General features: G+C 41.2%; 1 protein-coding gene across 4 annotated transcripts in view; it reads right to left on the reverse strand.

Moving 5' to 3' along the window:
- Positions 1-892: 892 nt before the first annotated feature.
- Positions 893-20,990, reverse strand: part of TLN2 (talin 2) — a 357,752-nt gene continuing 337,654 nt past the window's right edge. For all 4 annotated transcript variants that reach the window (XM_050966960.1, XM_050966961.1, XM_050966962.1 and 1 more), the window contains 5 exons: positions 12,361-12,486; positions 8,882-8,944; positions 8,609-8,791; positions 3,992-4,117; positions 893-1,515 (listed from right to left, as the gene is read on the reverse strand). In XM_050966960.1, coding sequence (XP_050822917.1) covers positions 1,387-1,515; positions 3,992-4,117; positions 8,609-8,791; positions 8,882-8,944; positions 12,361-12,486 — 627 coding nt within the window. In that variant the 3' untranslated portion in view covers positions 893-1,386. The remainder of the gene's footprint in view (positions 1,516-3,991; positions 4,118-8,608; positions 8,792-8,881; positions 8,945-12,360; positions 12,487-20,990) is intronic.

Below are 20,990 nucleotides of genomic sequence, written 5' to 3' on the forward strand. Positions count from 1 at the left end.
GCATGTGCTGGAGACCCATGGTTAAGAAAGACCTTGTTTCTGTAGCTGGTCTAACAGGTGGCGTTTGCCAGTTCCGGTTTCTGCATTGTTTTTAATCACACATTATAAAATGCATCATTGACTCTACCCATCTTGGGAACGTGTCATGATATAGCTGTAGTACATACTGTGGGTTTATGCCATGTCAGAGATTGAGAAAATTACAGTACCTTATGAAACCACGACATAAGCACAATTTCTGCTGTCCCTTCTCTGCAATGAAGTTCCGCAGAGAGAGCATTCTGATCAATGCAAATTAGGAAAACATCAACTTCCAAGCATCCATAGTTCAGACTTGCAGATGTTCTTTCATATTTCAGAAAAGGGCCCTTTCTAAAACAGCTACTAGTTTCTTAAAAAAAACTCAAACACACAAAAAATACCCCAAATCAACCCCTCTAGATTTCAAAACAAAACACTTAGAAATAAAATCCTTACGAGAATAGCAAGAGTACTAAGAATGTGTCTACTTCAGTTAGCATACATTCTAGCAGAAATCCCAGTTTGAGCCAGGTAAGATACTTCGAAAGGAGCTATTCAGTCCAATGTTAATCGAGTTTTTGTGGATGTTTCCTATTGTAAAAGTAGTCGCACATTGAGAGGTATATAATTGAAAAACATTTTCCTTCATGAATCTGGTACTAAGACCATGACTAAATTTCCATTTCTTGGTTTAGTTGAACAATGAAAAGAATGGATACCGCCATGTTTTGCAGGCCAGGGAACTGTGAATCTAAATACTGTACAAGCAGAAGCTGGTGGATACTGTGTAGGAACTAATAAAACTAGTGCAAACAGGTACAAAGAAGATCCCTCCGATCCTGGGGTGAACCAACTTTATAACACTGAAAGAGGACGCAATCTCTAGAACCCACGCTCAGGTGCCTTTTTCCTCTCAAATAAATATTCACCTTAATCTTGGTCTTCTTGTTGGAGGAAAAATAATCCCCTGGCTCCATAGTGGTAGATAGCTATGATAAACGGTTCTCCTATTAATATTAACAAAGTCTTACAACAGGTCAAGGAACAATAAATAGATCAAGCTTAAGGTAATGACGTAATACTGATTTTATAACCTTCTGTAAAAAGTGAGGCATTCTCTCCTGAGATACAGTGAGTCAGGGAAGGAAGGAACAGGAATGGTGGACTTAACACTGTACCATCTGTTTGATGAGCACGCACCTTATGTGAACAGATGAGAAAGAACAAACGTTTATTGCCCTCTGCTCACCTAAAGCTATTACAGGCAATTTGTTTAGGTAAGTGCTTGGCGTATCAGAATGCTGTTAGGTTAGTTCTCTCTGTACTGTCCCCCTTGAGCTCATTTCATTAAAACATCTCAGCAGTTTAGCCCTCATCTTCTCTCAGTTCTGTGGGGAGAAATTTATACTGCTGCTGGCGGATCTGAGCCAGTTTTTTCCTTGCCTCTTCCAGCTCTCTTTCCTTCTTCAGCATTTCCTCCTGGGCTGCAATGATCTAGAGAAAAAGAGAAAGGACTGTGATAGTGGAGAAGATTAATGAGGGGGAGAAAAAAAAAGAAAAAGTGAGGATCATTGTCCCTTTCACAGTGAGATTCGTGATCAGTGCACAACAGTTCTAAGGTGTTTTCCTGCAAAGCGCTGAACACACTGCCCCCAATCCAGGAAAGTATTTAAGCATGTGAAGAATCCCAGTGATTTCAACAGGACTTGTGGGCTCAAGTGCTTAAGCAAAGTAAGTTGTCATGGGAAAAGAGGGAAGGTCCTCTCATGGATCAATAACTGGTTAAAAGATAGGAAACAACGGGTAAGAATAAATGGTCAGTTTTCAGAATGGAGTGAAGTAAATAGTGGTGTCCTCCAGAGGTCTGCACTGGGACCAGTGCTGTTCAACACATTCATAAATGATCTGGAAAAAGGGGTAAACAGTGAGGAGACAAAGTTTGCAGATGATACAAAACTACTCAAGATAGTTAAGTCCAAAGCAGACTGCAAAGAGTTACAAAGGGATCTCACAAAACTGGGTGACTGGGCAACAAAATGACAGATGAAATTCAATGTTGATAAACACATAGTAATGCATATATGAAATGATGGGGGTCTAAATTAGCTGTTACCACTCAAGAAAAAGATCTTGAAGGCAGTGTGGATAGTTCTCTGAAAACATCCACTCAATGTGCAGTGGCAGTCAAAAAAGCAAACAGAGTGTTGGGTATCATTAGGAAAGGGATAGATAATAAGAGAGAAAATATTCTATTGCCTCTATATAAATCCATGGTACGCCACGCCCACATCTTGAATACTGCATGCAGATGTGGTCACTCCATCTCAAAAAAAATATATTGGAATTGAAAAGATACAGAAAAGGGCAACAAAAACAATTAAGGATAGGGAACAGCTTCCATATGAGAGAGATTAATAAGACTGGGACTTTTTAGCTTGTAAAATAGATGACTAATGGAGGATCTGATAGAGGTCTATAAAATAAATGACTGGTGTGGAGAAAGTAAATAAGTAAGTGTTATTTACTCCTTCTCAAAACACAAGAACTAAGAGGCACTACATGAAATTAATGGGCAGCAGGTTTAAAACAAACAAAAGGAAGTTTTTCTTCACATAACACACAGTCAACCCGTGGAACTCTGCCAGAGGATGTTGTAAAGGTCAAAAGTATAACAGGGTTCAAAAAAGAACTAGATAAATTCATGGAGGATAGGTCCATCAATGGCTATTAGCCAGAATGGACAGGGATGGTGTCCCTAGACTCTGTTTGTCAGAAACTGGGAATGGGTGACAGGAGATGGATTACTTAATGATTATCTGTTCTGTTCATTCCCTCTGAAGCACCTGGCATTGACCACTGTTGGAAGACAGGATACTGGCTAGATGGAACTTTGGTCTGACCCAGTATGGTCGTTCTTATGTTCTCAAGTGCTTTGCTAGGCCAGGCCAGCATGCCCAGTCCCTTGCAGGATCAAGCCACTAAAATACATTGTTAGCGCCCATCCCTCCTCTTCAGTGATCTCAGAGTGCAGGAAAAGAGGGCTGTCAGCATAGTCCACCATCCATCTAGGATGCTCTATTGGACCACTATACAGGCCCACCAATCAGACACACATCAGAATAAACTAGCTGTAAAACAGTGGTAGGTGGAAACAGGATAAGGAGAGTTGGAGAAATCAATCTGAGCTGTTTCTATTTTACTAACTATTGTACCATTTCCTATTTTAAAATCTTCTCTCCTTTTTTGGTGTCTGTTGGATCCACAGTAACAAAGGGGACACTGACCTTGAACCTATCCTGCAAACTCTTCATAATGTAACACACTGAGCAACAGTAATAACTGAACATTCACTGTCCCATGTACCTGCAAGAGTTTCCTATACTTACGAGTAACACAGGAGATATTATTGTGTTGTAAAATACTCAGAAATGGCAAGTTCCTGTATTTTTAATGGCAGCCAACGTAGAAGCAGCTTTTCATTATTTTTTAATAGGTGGCATTTCTACAAATTGATTGAACTAGGTTTTTAAAGTTATTTTAGTCCTGTGTATTTGTTAAAAGCCACAATAATGAAGTACAAGTAATTCTCACCACAGACTTATTACGAGATTATCTGCATACAAACTGTCATGTAACTGAGATTCCAGAAGATTTAAAGCAGGTCTAGGAGCATCTGGAAAGAACCATTAGTTTAAGTAGCAGGAAATCTTCACTTTAACAACAACAGGGAGGGATACATAAAGGTATTATACAGTGGCAACAGGTACCATGACAACTGTCCAACACACTGTGTAGGACAAACACAGAGTATTGTCTATTCTCTGCATGCACAATTTGTCCATTTGCCCATAACAGAAATATACGGAGGCAAGTTATTTACTGTACTGCATGAATCTATTAGAGTGTTACATAAGGCAATATTTTTGGGACACAAATTTTTCCTTCTGTTGCTCTGGATGTTCACACCAACCTGAGCGATGCCACCAACAAACTTGGTTTTGACCACCACATCGTCGTCATCTGCTTTCCTAAATGCTGCTTTCTGGGCTGCCCTGACAAGATTGTCAGATGCTCGTTTAACAGCATTCCCAGCAGCCTAGAGAGGAGATAAAAGGAATTTAGTAGCAAAAACACATGAAGGCACACCGTATATGTAATGTGGGATCCTTCTGGGCAGGAGAGAGAGCTCTACTGAACTCCAGAGGCAGGACACTTGTTTTCCTCACCAAACACCAAATGCACTTTTACCATCAGTGCTATACGGTGAACATGAACTTGGATAATCCTGGCAGTCTCTGACCCGATTTGGGGCTCTGTGTACAACTTATGAATTGTGGTTGATTTTATGATAATATTGTATCACTGAATGCCTCCATGGACATGGAGTCAACCATTTGCTACAACAGCTGATGTCAGGTGCCTCCCAGACCACACTATTGAGCCCTGACAAGTCAGACACCTGCTTGGCAGGCCCTGGAGATAATGGCCTATGGCTCATCTTGTCTCTGGAGAGGTACTCCTTCCTAACCCTCTCTGAGATCATTGATGGCAGGATGGAGGCAGATGACTGGGGCCTCTTGGTCAAGGTAGCGCGGGTGCTCGGGGTGGAATCTCAGCTTGCCAGGGAGCTCACGGAGAGGGACTGACCAGAAGATGGAGGTTTAGCCACAGCCTTCCTTTAAGCGTCCACAGAGGCTTGCACTGAGCACCCCCTGGGAACAATTTTAGGTGGGCCAAGGACCTCTCTAGCTTTCTGAGTCAGCTTAGGCAAAGAGCAACACATGGATCACTACTCAGGAATATTTCCCTCTCTGAAACAAGAGTTGCATCTGGAGTACCTATCGGTTTTGAACCCTGGGGATTTCGATTTTGCCATATTGGTAGAGCCCTCTGTACATGGTTGAGGGTCTGGCCTATACACTAAGTATCTGACTAAAGCAGTTTTTTTTGTTTGTGCCAAAGGGGATAAAAACACCAGCTATTAATTAACAATACCAACAGCTAATGCGCACTAATGCTAGCACAGCATGCAGAGAATCACACGGTCACTGCAGGGGTTCCATCTTGCTGCCCAGAGTGATAAGAAGAAATGGAGGGATTGTTGGACCTGCCTCACACTGCACGCCCTCATCTTGGGTGCAGGCGTGGCCCCAATGGACACCACTAGCCAAAAAGAATCCAATCTAGCATGCAGAGAGCACATGTGCAGCAAGAGAGGAATTCATATGGACAATCACTCAAAGAAGAATTAGATGATTCACATGCATTTTCATTTACCCAGGCTCTGACTACAGCTCCTTCCAAAACAGCGTTCACATGGAACGTAGCTCAAATTCCTTCTCCAAAAGCTGGTTTGTCTGTCAAAGAGGAAACCAGGACATTCCTACTCCCATATCCACCCTATTGATTAAGGCTCCATGGAAACACGGATGCTATTGGCAGAGCCAGCAGAGGAACCCAGGTGTTTGCCAAACGCACCAACACAAAACATTTGACGTGTACTAACCCAATCGTTCTGCTACAGTAAAGGGCATTAAGGTACTTCTAAGTGGAAAGTGCTTTCCCATCTTCAAACCTCCACTGTTTGGTGAAGAAACTATTCAGAGCCTGCATCTGAATACTTAAAAAGAAACACTTTTCCAGGGCTCTTGGGCCAGCCTCCTTGAGCCTTATGCTTAACTGTATTTTATGTCCATTTAATAAAATTTGTAACCCAACACCCTGATTTTCCTGGATGGGCAGACAGAACATGATAATACTAGCATTCTGTTCCCTTTTTTAGCCATTACTCTGCATTTGAAGTTCCTCCAGACCCATCTTGGCACTCAGATACTAATGTGGGGACGCATCAGAAAGCCAACGATCCTCCAGTTACCGATACATGACCACTACTGTGACAATCCCATCCAATAGGAGTCCCTCATCAACGGCCAAAACTACCCCCATTTTACCCATCCCCCACAGGGATAATATTACAAAACCATTGTTTTCTATTTAAACCACCACAGAACCTTAAATTTGCCTCAAGCTTTGACCATGATTTAAAATCATGGTTCTGTTTTGAAAAATGACTGAAAATAGACTCCTCTTGCTCAGATATCTGCATACAGTCAGAATTGCTGATTTTAGTAACAAATATGTTTACTGTTTTTTATTCCCACAAAACGTAGAACCAGAACCCAGCTGTCAGAACACAGACTGAGATGGCACGGCTAGAAGTCAGTAAAAGTTGCAGTAAAATCCAAGCTCATACTGAGTGGTCCCTTGAAATGGATGTTAACTACTTATGCTAAACAATCTGTTCCACCTTGTATTTAGCTGCGACTGAATATGTTTCCCAGACTGGAAGAAGAGCTCTGTGTAAGCTCAAAAGCTTCTCTCTCTCACCAACAGAAGTTGGTCCAATAAAAGACATTACCTGGCCCACCTTGTCTTTCTAATATCCTGGGACTGACACAGCTACCACACCATTGCATTCAGTAAAAGCAGCAGTCATTTCTAAACTGAGCACATTGCAATTGTAAATCCTTGAGATAACAGGCTTAATATCCCAGAGTGCCGTCACCTTTCAGATAAACTCTGCTCCAAAGGGGACACTCCACATGAAATCAAATCAGTTTTTACAAAAAATGAATTAAGTTAGTTCTGGTCCTAAGTCAGAATCTGTTGTTTCTCTGCCAATGTTTGTAGTCTTACAACAATTTTCTTATTTTAAAATGTTCTCTCCTCTGTTGCTGTCTGTTAGAGCCGCATGGCCATATTAATGACAATTAATGACTCTGAACACTTGCATGACTATGCCCCCCAATGGATTTTCCAAATCCAAAATGATTTCCCATTGACCAACAGCAATCTGGCATTTCAAGTTTCCATAGTGTGATCACCACTCGCTTCCCCACTGTCAGTGAAGCTCTTTCTATGGTGTCCCTGCACTTGAGGGCTGGGGTGGGCTTGGCACACAGACCAACATGGCCTTCTGCATCTGGAAGTATTGCAGCCATTGCTCATCATCTCACTCCTGCATTATGATGTGATCCCACCAGTCGCTAATCGTTTTTAGGGCCCAACAGTGGCACTCCTCCTTCTGCAGCTGTTCCAGGAACACCACCACCAACCCTGAAATGGGGTCTTGCTACATCCCACAGCAATCTGTCCTCCAAGAACCTGCCATGCTCCATGTTGATTTGGTTCTTCTTACGGCTTTTCAAATACCAGAGGATCACATGTCCTGAGCTCGCAACACTTACCATAACAGTGCAGAGCTGTGCAGGTTCCATGCTTCTATCAGAGTAGTGCAGGTTTGTGGGATGTGTAAAAGAGGTGTGAAAATTATAGGAAATAGCTGACATTATGGGATGGAGCCAGTTGCATGCTGTGAATTTGACCCCATCCTCCCAGTCACCCTGAAAAATGCATTTCTGTGCCACCAAGTATTGTCAAAACCTCCCGAAAGACAGTGCATGGAGTAGTGATGGGTTGTACAGTGGAATTCCTACCCAGGGTGCTCAGCGCTGTGCATTGGCACGAGCAATCCTGGTGAGTATGCCCAGCACTGATTTAAGGAGCCACGTATACACGTGGACAAGTGATATACTAACTGTGGTGACTTGATGCCGATGTAATGTGTGTCAATCAAAGTTTGTAGTGTAGATATGGTCTTAGTGATGTACTTTGTTTAAATACTTGAGTGGTCTCACTGAAATCTGGTAAGCACGTGCATGAGTGTTTGCAACTGTACATACAATGAAAACAGTAAAGCCAACGAGACACAAAGAGCTATCAAGAAACACCCTAGTAAACAGACCGAAAAGATCATTTCCCCAATATCTTCCAGACTTAGGGATGGTCCACACTAGGGGGGGGAAATCGATCTTAGATACGCAACTTCAGCTACGTGAATAACGTAGCTGAAGTTGAATATGTAAGATCGGATTACTCACCCGTCCAGACGGCGCGGGATCGATGTTCGCTTCTCTCCGTGTCGATTCCAGAATTCCGTTGGGGTTGATGGAGTTCCGGAATCGATATAAGCGCGCTCGGGGATCGATATATCGTGTCTAGATCAGACGCGATATATCGATCCCCGAGCAATCGATTTTAACCCGCCGATACGGCGGGTAGTCTGGACGTACCCATAGTAAACTGAAGTATTACTTCTGGCATCAACAAGTACAATGTTTTCTAACAGCAGTTTCATTTTGGGTGCATTACCAACAGGCAGGGTGGCACACTCTCCATGTTTGATTCTGAGACACTGAGCATTAACAGAGTTCCCTCTGATCACCACATCCTCTCCTCAACTGGTGCGAGGTGCAGACTACTCCACATTTTTATCTTTTAAAAAGTTCAACCATCTTGAAGGTAATGGCGACAATGATCACAGAATGAGCTCCAGATGCTGATTAACAATGGCAACATGCAGCATGGCAGCCTTGGACTTAACACAACATATTTCACTACTGGAGAAGATAAAACCCAGCCATGATTTCTGAAGCTACTGGCTGAATTCTGGGTTTGTTGAAAAGGGTGATGGTGACTGTTACATAGCTCAGAGATGGATTTTTACATTGATTATGAACGCTGTTACCTGTAGTCTTCTCATGGCCTCGGAGTCTTGATCAGCCTTCACTTTGCACGCCACAAGTAACTGTGCTGTAGAAGCTGCAACTTGTTTGGCAGATGAGATGAGTTTCTCCTCGCTAGCATGACCTTGTACCGAGGCATTAGCTGCCTCACACAGATTGCTGGTTGCAGCTGCCACCATTCGGGCCTAGAAGCCAATAACTAAAGTTACTCAGCATTCTAGTATCTCAGAGACTGTCAAGAGAAAAAACAAACAAACAAACTGGAAATTACTCACAGCGGAAATAAGTCCCTGAGACCACTGTCCATCATCAGCTGCATTTGCAGGGATAGCTCCAACCTGGAAGAACCGTTCAGACACTTACTTAGAGTGAAATATAAAATGCAATTGCTTTGCCTTGATTTGCATTCAAAGACCATAACCATCTGAAAAGGAAACTTTATGTACACATCCCCCTTCCTTTCCTCCAATTTATCTCAGTGCATACTCCAGCTAATGATGACAGAAGAAAATTTTGGACTTACATTCCTACGTTAATATAAGTCAGTGGTTCCCAGACTCTGGCATGTATCTCTGTCCTAGCCAAGGTTTTCTGACTAGTACTCTAGGTGCTCCCCTCCCACCATAACAATGTGCCTCCTGTGGCTGTTGTTCCCCTGCCACTACCTGTCTCTTGTTCATTCAGGGACACTCTAACCTACATTGTTCCTTGAGCTGCTCCAGTCTTGCTGTAAGTTTAGAGAAACCAATGAAGGGCAATGACTGGTACAGCTGAGGATTTGCCTGGCTTGCCAAAAGAGGCTAAGAAATACCAGTCAGTTGAAAGGATTTATTCCTGTCTATAATGCTCATTTCTAATATCCACTCCATTGTTCAAGGCTACTGATTTTTCAGTAGAGTTACGCTATATTTCTTCAATATGTTCAAGCTGCTACCGAGTAGAAAAACGAAGTTCCTTTGAGTTCCCACACTCCTGCCTGATGTTTGATTACAAATTCAAGGTAGCAAATGTCTTTTTCTGTGTGTTCATACAGCACTTAGTACTACTGTCTTCTGATCTCAGTCTTCCCAATCCATGTGTTCAGAAATCACGAGTCAGGGCCCCCAAAAAACATGAGATTAAAGAACACAAAGTTGAGTGTCCTTTCAATTGTCTTCTGGTTTTTGAGCTTTTAGGGTTCACATTTTTCAACTTTCCTCCTCAACCATGAAAGCTGAAGAATTGTTGAATTTCTTTAAAAAATGAAAGTCAAAATTCTCATATAATTGCATGACTTCAGGGGTGAGGGTTAAAGAAAAACACCAACATTTGCGAGACTCTTGATATGGTTGGAACATCCCGAGTGGGGTTTTTAGTGTAATAGAAAAGTGTAAGAGAAAAAGTATAAGAGAAAAATTCAGTTTTACAATAAAATGCTTGAGGCCTATGGGTCTTTAAGGTTTCAAAGTTTTCGTGCATCACCATCCCGAGCAAAAGCATCTGAAGTTCAGCAGAGATCTACTCATCTGGACACAAGTGTGTGGGGAACGAGAAAAAGTAAAAGTACTGTATATACTTGATCATAAGCTGGTTCGTTTACAAGCTGACCCCCGCCCCTGCCCAGGATGGATACGTAAAAATGGAAAATGTTTATAACCCACTCATAAGCCAAGCCTATAATTTGGGGTCAGCAAACTTTGGCTCCCAAGCCATCAGGATAAGCCGCTGGTGGGTCAAGATGGTTTGTTCACCTTGAGCGTCCACAGGCACTGAGGTAAACCTAAGTAAACAAAGTGTCCTGGCACATCAGCTGCTTACCCTGACGGGCTGGGATAGCAACTGGTGGGGAAATGATTTGGTAGGGAGAAGCTGGGAGTCAGAGAAGTAACCCCTGTGACTCCCACCCCCAATATAACTCCCCCAGCCAAGGATCCCCCACCTTCCCCATCCCATCCCAGGGGAGATTTGCGAAGCAGTCTGTCTGCTCATTTCAAAGGCCATTGTGCTGTAAATCTGGCGAGCAAGTGTCTGCTGTAGACAGGAATTGGAAGACACCCATGGTACCAATTAACTCAAGATTGATAATTAGGCAACGGGTATGAGGTATGTGTCTTGAATTCATTATCTCAGCGGAATCTTCATTATTGTACATTTACTTGTGAACAGTTCTCTGCCTAATGAAAGGATCTGTTTTAAACCACTCCGAGTAACTCCAGTCGAGCCTGAGCAGCAATTTGGATCCTTCCTGAAGCTTTTCCAAAGTACGTGGGTGTTCAGAGCGAGGGTGAGGGTTTGGGTTTGGCTCTGCCCTTAAGTGGCACCGCACTATTTGCTGGATTAGTTGAGCTGGAGAAGGCAGTGCTCAATGCCAGCAGGCAAGCCACTGTCAATAAAAGGCACTGACTGTGAAAATTCCTGGTCTTAAAGAATTAGTGTGTTAGCATGGTAGAGCCAGGGCTAAAAAGTCTTCCATCAAAGCTGGAAGAATAGGTTTGCTAATATGGTACTACATTTGACTAATGTGCTCACATCAGAATGGCAAGCTATGGTTTTCCTGGAGTGGAGGAATGAAAGTGTTTTTAGCAATTTCTCTGAGCTCTGCTGGAACAAGGCACAAGTGCTGCTTGCTTCCATCTTAAAAAGACGTGAGGAGAAAGATGTAACTGTTCCCTCCGACAAGAAGTCTAAATTGACAGACAGTTAGGACTTATACAGGATATATTCACTCTCTCTTCTGGGATGGTGGTGGTGGTGCTTGGGAGAATAGCAAAGGATGCTGTACGTCGTAATGTAACTAAATGTGAACAAGTTCTATCACATAAAGGCAAACAATGCAATAATCTAAGTGGAGCAATAAGGTAGGGGTCTAAATTCTCATTTGCTTGACTATTTTTGCTGTCAGTTTTCAATAACTATCTATTTAACAAGCGTTTTATGCATTTTAAGTAAGTTCTACAGGAGATCTTTTTGAACAGTTACAACGCTACGGTTCCAAAACAACTGCTTTGTGACCACGCTGGAACCAAACACAAGTTCCCTAGGAAGTCCAGCTGAATAAGACAGAATAGCTCTTTTGTACCAGGGCTCAACTGCACAGTTTGCTCAGAATCAGTGCTTAAATATAATTAGAAACCACAAATATAAAACAATGGTAGTCCCATGGCAAACTGTCCTCAGAAGCAATCAAGCTGGGTGCTGTTGAGATTTAAGTCCTATTCAAAATAAGTGAATTAGATAAAAAGAAGAAATGGAAGTGAAGTGGAATAAAACACACTTGATGTTAACAAGGCAAATGGACATAGAGCAATTTTGTAAGCACTTTAGTTGTCCTAGCAATAGCTGTAAGTGTATCCATTTGCACATGTCTAATTTGTGTTCATATAAGGGCCCTAACTGAATCATTCAACACACTGAAGGCACAATTAGTGATGCCCTCTGCTAACTTGGACCAGAATGTTATTGTTTACTACTCCATTTCTTTTTAAATCTCAAAATGTATTATGGGACGATACATTATGAGCCTTCATGGAGTGAAACACTTTTCTTAACAAGAAACAGCTGAGACATTTGAAAGCCAAAAATCTAATTACATTTGCTAATTACGTTTGCTATGTTTAAACAGACTTTTCAACCAACCCCGGCCAGGACATGCAAGCAGATAGATTTACATTTTTATTAGTCAATCCAGAGTTCCTTCCATACATAGAAAAGCTAAGAAGCTACATGCTTTACAATTTAAAATACTTCCACTGTGTTGAATGTCCTCTTCACCCACCTTTCCCTGTGCCACCAACTCCCTCTGGGCTGCTGAGGCTGACTTGACTAGGGCACTGGTAGCAGCTGCAATGGACTTAGCTGCTTCCAGGATCTGTTCTTCAAAATCCAGAGTCTCATCGGCTTGCTATAACCAAAACAGAACACTGTCACCCACAACTCAGAACAGAGTGATTTCTCTTCACTTTCCAGGACACATTTTCTTTGGATTCTGTAATCCAGCTACACAGAGACAAAGAATCAACAATGCCTTATTTGCACTCTACAAAGCACTTTCCTTGGGCCTAAATTAAGAGACAACACAAACACAAATATTAACTGGAAAGTAACCTTCCCCTTGTGGCCAACCTTGTGAAAAATTTAAAGTGACAGCTTTTATTTAAATACCACACACAAGATATTTCAGTGCATGCCACTGAGTTTCTGGTTTCCACTAGAAGCATTGAAAACAATTTTCAAAAATACAGGTAAAGCAGTAGCCTGAAATGGAATTCTCATTTTCCCACACAGTATTATCTTCGTAGTGTTCTAAAGTGGTTTGTTTGCTGAGATTATTAGAGTTTGTTAAACAAAGCACAGTTACTTAGTAAATATAATAAAGGGAATGCATAAAAGGTTACGACTCTAATGTTATCATTACGCTTCTTTGTTCATCCGTAATGAAAAGCAGAACACAGTTATCAAGTAAGCCCATTAATTTAATTGCTTTTTGTAAGCTGCATCTCTTCACTGAAAGCAAGTACTGCAAAGCAGTCCAGTTCAGTCCTCTTGGAGTTACGGAATGTTGAAGGTCTGTCTGGAACCATTCAAACACCTAAACCACCGTTGTAACAAGCATGAACTGAACCGGAACATTAACCACCCCTAATAATATTTTTCTCTAGATGAAAGATGAACTATTACTCTGCAAATGTCAGTTTCCTAAACCTGGTCTTACCATGCATAATGTAAAACAAACAAAACACATTAAGCCATTTAAATCTGCATAGGAAGTCATAGCTATCTACTCCTGTGTTGTGTCCATGCTACCAGCAAGGATGGAGTGTCCGTTCCATGTACTGTGGCTGCAATAGCTTGGGCAATTAATATGGAGGCGCTGCTTTGCACATGTATCAACCTCCCCCATCTATTCCTAGCTTAGGTATGTTCATTACTTTCAGAACAATTACAAGCATTACAAGGTTATAAGTGTGTGTGTGTTATTTGTTTTCTTTAATTTTTACTTTGACTGTGACCATGAACGAATGATATATTAAATGGCACCAAAAACAGAATGATCAGCGAGGGCATCAGGGCATAATGCATCCCCTAACAGGACTCCTTAAGAGAGATGGGTCTTTTCACATGTTTTCCCACAATCCACATGAGTACAGCTTTCTCATATCACAACCACTAACTCTTCCAAATGAGGCTAAGCAGTGTTTTGAGATAAAATGCATTATGTTCAGATTCTTCTAATATTTTTGGTAACTTGGTAGGGTGTGGGGAAGTAACTGAAACAATGGATATGTTTATTACTTGTCCTTTACACACACTGATGCGACTTGATGATTCAAATAAGAAAGTGAGTTAACATCTGATGAAACAGAACTTTCCACATGAGTTTGGTCTGCAATGTATGATTAGATCAATGGCCATGACAGTGAAAAGCATTTGTCGCTAGCACTGGTTTTAATGACAAGAAATTACATCTCCTATCAAAAGGTCAAGGTCTTCCATAGTGAATCTTATTTCTGGTGGTACCTACTCCACTCTTGTTGCTGAACCTTTCTTATGTTGTACTGAATTGAGAATTTAAAAATATTTGTTGTAAAGACCCTGTCCTCCTAAGTGTTTGAAAAGCACCACATATATCGATGATACCATAGACTGAACACCACACTTATCACATTTTACTCCACCATTCAGAACAGCCTTATACTTGGTGGCCTTCAGGTGGAGGATATCAGATATACAGCACTTTCAGGATTAGTCTGGAGATCTTTCCTTCAGAGAAAGTAGGACAAGAACTGTGAATATAAAAACCCCCAAATATTCCTAAATTGCAGTGCCTAAACATTTAATTTTTTTTGACCATTTTAATTACCGTGTGCCAAATCCCACTCTAAAGCTGCATAGAGCTGAACACCATGATGTGGAGAGTTTGTTCAAATTTTCAGAAGCGTTCAGCATCCAAAATTGGGGGCAGATTTTCAAATGGGCACAGCAGACCCCAGCTCCTGCGTCCATTTGAAAAACTGAGCACTTCATGGAGGGGCCTAAATGAGAGCAGAGTCTTTTTGAGAATATGGCCATTCCTGCGTTTCTCTCAATATGCCTTTACTGAAGGAAAAGGTATGTTTAACATCAGACCTTGTTTCTATGCACATTACCCTTTTCTAAATCAAGGGGCTACAAAGTACAGTGATTTTTGTGCCCCAGCTCATCTGTAAAGAACTAACTTGGTATGTTGGTGAAAATCACAAACAAAAGTCACTTTTGTGAGGTTCTCTCATTCCAGTTCTCTGTGGGACACTACAAAATCACCAGACTTATTCCAGGGGAGTTAGGAGCCACAAGGGGTTCAGAGGTAAAGTAACTGGAGCACTGCACATCCAATAAGAAATATCTTTGGAAGCTGGTATACAGAAGCATGCACAGCCTGTTCAATACCCAATCAAAAGCCAATTGTATTCTCCTGTTACTTTCATGGGCACTAATTCATGTCACACAGCTTAAAGAACAAGCCATAGGGTGATTGATTCTACAACATTTCATATAACTTCTACCATGTGAATAAAATAGAAAGTCACAAAATCCTGGAGATGAAAACGCAGCATCCATGGAAGTCAAAGCACTGGTGAAGAAATACGGCACCCTAAATGAAAACTATTTAGCATCAACTTCTGCCATGTAATGATAATGTTGGATGGCACCTTAAGGGACGAGATAAAAGAACAAGAGCTGCCTACTAAATGCAGAATATGTGCCTCTGCTAATTAGGAACAGCACATGTATACAAAAGGCTTATGATAAGGAATTACCATGTTAATGAAACAACTCATCTCAGCAGATGGATTTTTGGCCATGTTTGTAATGCAACAACAACAACTAAAGTGCCTATGATTTATGCAACAGGCCTCAAATGTTAATCTCTTACTTTGACCACTAACATGGCACAATTTGTAGACCTGAGGGACTATATTTAGCTCAGTCGGTATTATTTTTTAAAAACATGTTTAGATAAATTTGGCTCTCTTGAAGTGAAAATCTAGTAGCCTTCCCCCCCACCCCCCAGCTTCATGGGAGTGGACAGTGGACTAGTTTGAGCACATATTTCTGCCAATGCGCAGCAATGCTACTATTTCCAGTTCTGGGCCTCTATAGAGAATACAGTGCCAACTTCACCCAAATATGAATATGGTGGTTTGGGGACAAGGGCCAACATCCACTGTAGAGAAAGTAGAGACCAGCAATTCCATCTTGATTACAGCTGAAATCCGAATTCAAGTACCAAGCAGAGGAAGGTTAGTATACAGCTCCATCTATCTTTTGCCTCTCTTATGCATCACAGTACAGTTTTTATTCACTGATTTTTAAGAAAAATACTGTAATGAGCTGGAATTATGAAGCCTGTTTCCAAAATAGTGGAAGCATTCATGAGCTGAGAGCTATTTTACTTCTTTATATCAATAGCAGTATATGCACTATTCCTTAAATGGCCATGCTGTAAGGAAGTTAACTCTAACTTTGCTACTGAATCAGCTAACAATTCAGCAACTATTTTGATGATGGATTTTATTTATTCACATAGCCTAATAAAAATGTTCACTGCCATGGCTTTGCTATATGGATATCTATAGTCCTTAACCACTGAATTAGAAATACCTCTACAACATGCAAAATCTTCTCAAAATATTCTATAAATTTCCAGAGAACCAACCCCAGATGGGGAAGAAAAGTACCTGTATGGGATTCATTCAGCATAGCATGATGTGCTCATTGCTGTACATAAAAACACAATGTAAAAATGACTAGTTGAAAAAGAATTGCAGGGGAATTACATGTCACATCAATGAGAAAGCTATGGTGCAGCTACTAAGGTACTGCTACATAGGGGCAGGCATAAGACCTATCATGGGAATGAATAGCTAAGCACTAGAGCTGGCTGGAAAACAGGTTTTTCCCTCCACAGAAAATTTCTATGAAAATGAATTTTCTTGTTTTTACTCAAGTTTTCAGCAAAAATCTTGACTTTTTCAAAAAACTAAACCCCAATTTTTTTTAGTTAGCTAAATACGTCCCAGTTTTCTGTTTTCCAGCTAGAAGTCAAACATTTTCTGTGGAAAGCAGCTGCTTGCCTGGGTAAATTGGGTTTTGTCGAAAACCACTCTCAATGGAAACTTTTGACCAGTCCTATGCAGCATCTCCATGTAACCAGAGGGGAATTGAGCTTACTCTGCTATTTTCTTCAACAGGTCCACTCTGTCCATTCCTTCCCATTATTTTTGTCCTTGACACATAAGTAAAAAGTAGGTACACAGAGGGCTGGAGACAGAGGGCTCAGTGCAGAGGACAACTACTGCTTAGTCATGCTTGTGGGCATGCTTACCCACCCCGCATGATGGTCTTGGAACACAACCAGCTTGACCAACTGTTGCACATCCTGCTGGGCACAACAAAAGGTCCATACTTGTGTTCATCTACACCCTACCAGTGTGGTTTGAAGGGTATACCTCAAAATGAGAGGTCCAAACTGGTCACCACATATACAATCCAAGACTGAACAGCACAAGAAGTGCTACAGGAGGAATCATTGTCCAATGACATTTGGCTACCTTTTTTTGTGTCACAAATTGTTTTTGTTCATTTTCATCAATATTGCTCTCAAATTATGCAGTTCTCAGAATGCATGAACATGAAACCAGACTTCCTCACATGATATGTGACACAAAATTCCACTGTTTATATCTTTAGTCCCTTGAGATGGCAATTTGGGTCACTTTAAAAACAATGCTCATGAGACTTAATAATGTTTTAAAAAAAATCAAAGTCAACATCTATTTCCACAAATTTAGGCTAATAGAGTTATCATATGCTTTGATGATTCTATGATCTGTAGGTAGGTGGAGGGAGAGAGAGTCTGCCACATGAGATCACAAAAAATAAACACAAATCACTGGGCCAACTACAACATGGTGTAGGATAAAACATTATGTCACAAAACAGTGACAAAAATACCATGCTGTTATTTTTTCAAGAGTTAGATACAGATATTTTTCTCACTTCCTTACTTTTAACCAGTTTCCTACACATCCTTCAAATGTAAAGGACAGCATGAATAGATTCAGGATCAGTAGAAGAATGAGTGAACCATCATTAACTTGTTGACAACAGTCATGAAAGACAAACTATGTTTCTTCTGATGTGCCTCTCAGCTTCAATTTAATAAAGATATAGCAACAAGGGTAAGTCACTGCACAAAGCCAGGTAAACACAAGAGACCACTCCTATGAGATTCAGTACTTGCATGGCTGCTACCCATTATAAATGAACCTATGCAACTTACACATCTCCCCAAGAACAACCCTATTAAAAAGAGCACTTCACTGTATATGGTTTAAAAAAAAATCAGATTAGAATGAGAGTCTGCAGGAAGTCTTCTAAATCTGCTTGTGATTTAAAGTATTCCTTCATATTGCCTTATACTACTTTATAAACCCCCGGAGACAGGGCAGGACACTATAGGAATATGTTTGATATATAGTTGGATTAAATAACAACCTAATATATCAAACATATCACACAGAGCCCTGCAGAAAAGGCATCCAGGTTTGATTCATCTTGGGGGGGAAAAAGACACACTGCTGAAGGCTAACAGCAGCGAACTGTTATCGACTGCTAAAGACGCAACCCCTTGCCTTGTGTTTAAAGGCATAAGCCTGCACGGAGGCATGAAGAGTGCACCAACAGGAATATAATGCACATACAGCAATGGTCTCTGGTGACGTACCCAAGCCACAATGTTGTTTTTCTATAACAATTTTTTCCATCGTAAGAGTAAATGAAACATGTAATTTTTAATTCCATAAAATAAATACAGAGACCACTTTTTCTTTTCTTTTTTTTAACGTGCTCTTTTGGGTAGTTACACCTCTACCTCGATATAATGCGACCCAATATAACATGGATTTGGATATAACGCAGTAAAACAGCGCTCCGGGGGGACAGGGCTGAGCGCTCCGGCGGATCAAAGCAAGTTCGATATAACACGGTTTCACCTATAACATGTGTGACAAAGTTCCTCTTCTACCTTGGTGGGTCCTGCACTTATTGGCGGATCTGCTCACCTCAGTGATCTTTCCCTCCGGTGAAACCCACAGTCTGGGTCAACTCCTCCTGTGTCTGATCAGGAATTGGGAGGTTTGGGGGGAACCCGGGGCCCACCCTCTACTCCGGGTTGCAGCCCAGGGCCCTGTGGATTGCAGCTGTCTATAGTGCCTCCTGTAACAGTTACATGACAGCTACAACTCCCTGGGTTACTTCCCCATGGCCTCCTCCAAACACCCTCTTTATCCTCACCACAGGACCTTCTTCCTGGTGTGTGATAATGCTTGACGACTCAATCCTCCAGCAGTACACCCTCTCACTCTCAGCTCCTTGCACCTCTTGCTCACCAGCTCCTCACACGTGAATCTCACTAACTGGGAGGCTTTTAACTAATTCCAACCAGCCCATGATTGGCTTTAGGTGTCCCAATCAACGTAGCTATCTCCACTGCCTTCTAGAAAGATCTTAATTGGCCCCAAGTGCCTTGATTAACCTGGAGCAACTGCCATTTGGTTACCATGGTACCAGGAATTTGTGTAGCCTGGGGCTAACATACCTGTTCCTCAGTACTTTACTGTAGCCATCTGGCCTTGCCCCATCACACATGGTAAAAATTTTTGGCTCCCGAGGACAGCGTTATATCGGGATAGAGGTGTATTTTGTACCAGGTGGTATCCTTATAAATCAAGGACCAAGTTATATTAGAACAGGCAATATAAGGTCCCAAAGCAAAAGATATTCAACCTACCAAAAAAGACGCCACAATCAGTGTAAATCCATAACTGTGTTGTAAAGGACATATCACCCACTATAACCTGTTTTATATAATGAACAGAAAAGTTTGTACACCTCAGCAGACCATTTTTCCCCTTGGACGCCACAATTAAAATCCAAGACAGTTTGTAGTACACCTGAAGGAGGAACAGATAAGGAGGGTCTTCCTCAAAATATTTTTAGATACACAATCTCAGAAACAAGACAAGTACTAAAACATCATCTGCACATTGTACTAGTAGTCGGAGCATTTAAGCTTTTGCAAGGCGAGAGACTGTATCTGCTCCATAGCCAGGCTGTTGTGTTTAATTCAGAAGAAATGTACATTATACAATAAAACATGGCCAGGAGTTCACAGACCTATTCCTTCACAGAGAATGTTCTCTGAGACAGGAATGATTCTCCTGAAGAGGAAAGTTGCTGGCTCCACTCTATCCTTCTGAATCTTATTAAGACAACAACGGGAGGTGTGTGGTTCAGAGATGCAATGGGGTGGGGGCACAACAAAAAGAAAAGGGAAATGGAATAAAAAATAAAGGTTATATAGAGAGGGAACAAAACTAGTGCAGCTCAAGTACAAAATTAGAACAAGTGTTAGCTTTATTGTTTCATTTCTATTATATTAATAAACTGGAACATAGACAGAGCTAAAATAGTAAGGATTAAAACAAACAAGCAAAAAAATCCCACAAAACCCCAAGAATTTTGGAAAGGATCCAGACCCTCAGACTTCAGGTTGTAAATCCACCTCTAATTAAGAGGAGTGAGGAGGAAACTTTCTCTGCAGGCTGAGGTCTATTGCAGGCTCTCCAGCAACTTTTTTCTGAAGCTAATGGCCACCGCCAGAGGCAGGATACTGGGGTAGATGGACCTTTGGTCTGATCCAATATAGCAGTTTTTATGTTTCTGTATTTGGTGGACTGTGTATAAGAGAACAGATGTTGCCTAATTACTAGTTTAGATTTGAATGACGGAGACACTTTGTTGATACAGAAGTTTAAGATTGAAACATCTAAGAGTGAGCTACCTAAAGCATTCTTCCCCCTATAGGGAGATATTGAAACACATTGATGGGACAGTGAAAGGAAGTGCACTTTGATGCTGTTCTCTGCTCTGTGGAGAAATAGAGAGTTTGAAATATCCAGCAGGATCATTCCAGCACCTTTCACTTGCATTACAGTAAATGTTTGTGAAAGATATACTGAATTATGAGTGATGGAAGGAAAGTTTTATTCCAAAATGAAATATCGATCCAGAGATAAGAATGTGTTTTCCACAAAATAACAAAGAAAGAGCTCAATAAAGCACAGGCAGACTGAATACCCAAATTAACATATTAAATGAGGAGCAGGTGTAGGATTTGTATTCATTTTTAAATGACAATGGCCAATGGAGTGGTTTAGATGTTAGCAGGAGAATGGTTTCAAGGTTACTAGGCAACTCAGATATGCTACTGTGTAGTGGTTTTGTAGAAAAGGTGTTAGAGGTTTCCAGCCTCAATTCTCCACTCTGTATAATCTCATTACAAGCGACTTTCTTTCTTCACAA

The sequence above is a fragment of the Gopherus flavomarginatus genome, chromosome 9 (genome assembly GCF_025201925.1).
Source record: "Gopherus flavomarginatus isolate rGopFla2 chromosome 9, rGopFla2.mat.asm, whole genome shotgun sequence".
NCBI classification, from domain to species: domain Eukaryota; kingdom Metazoa; phylum Chordata; order Testudines; family Testudinidae; genus Gopherus; species Gopherus flavomarginatus.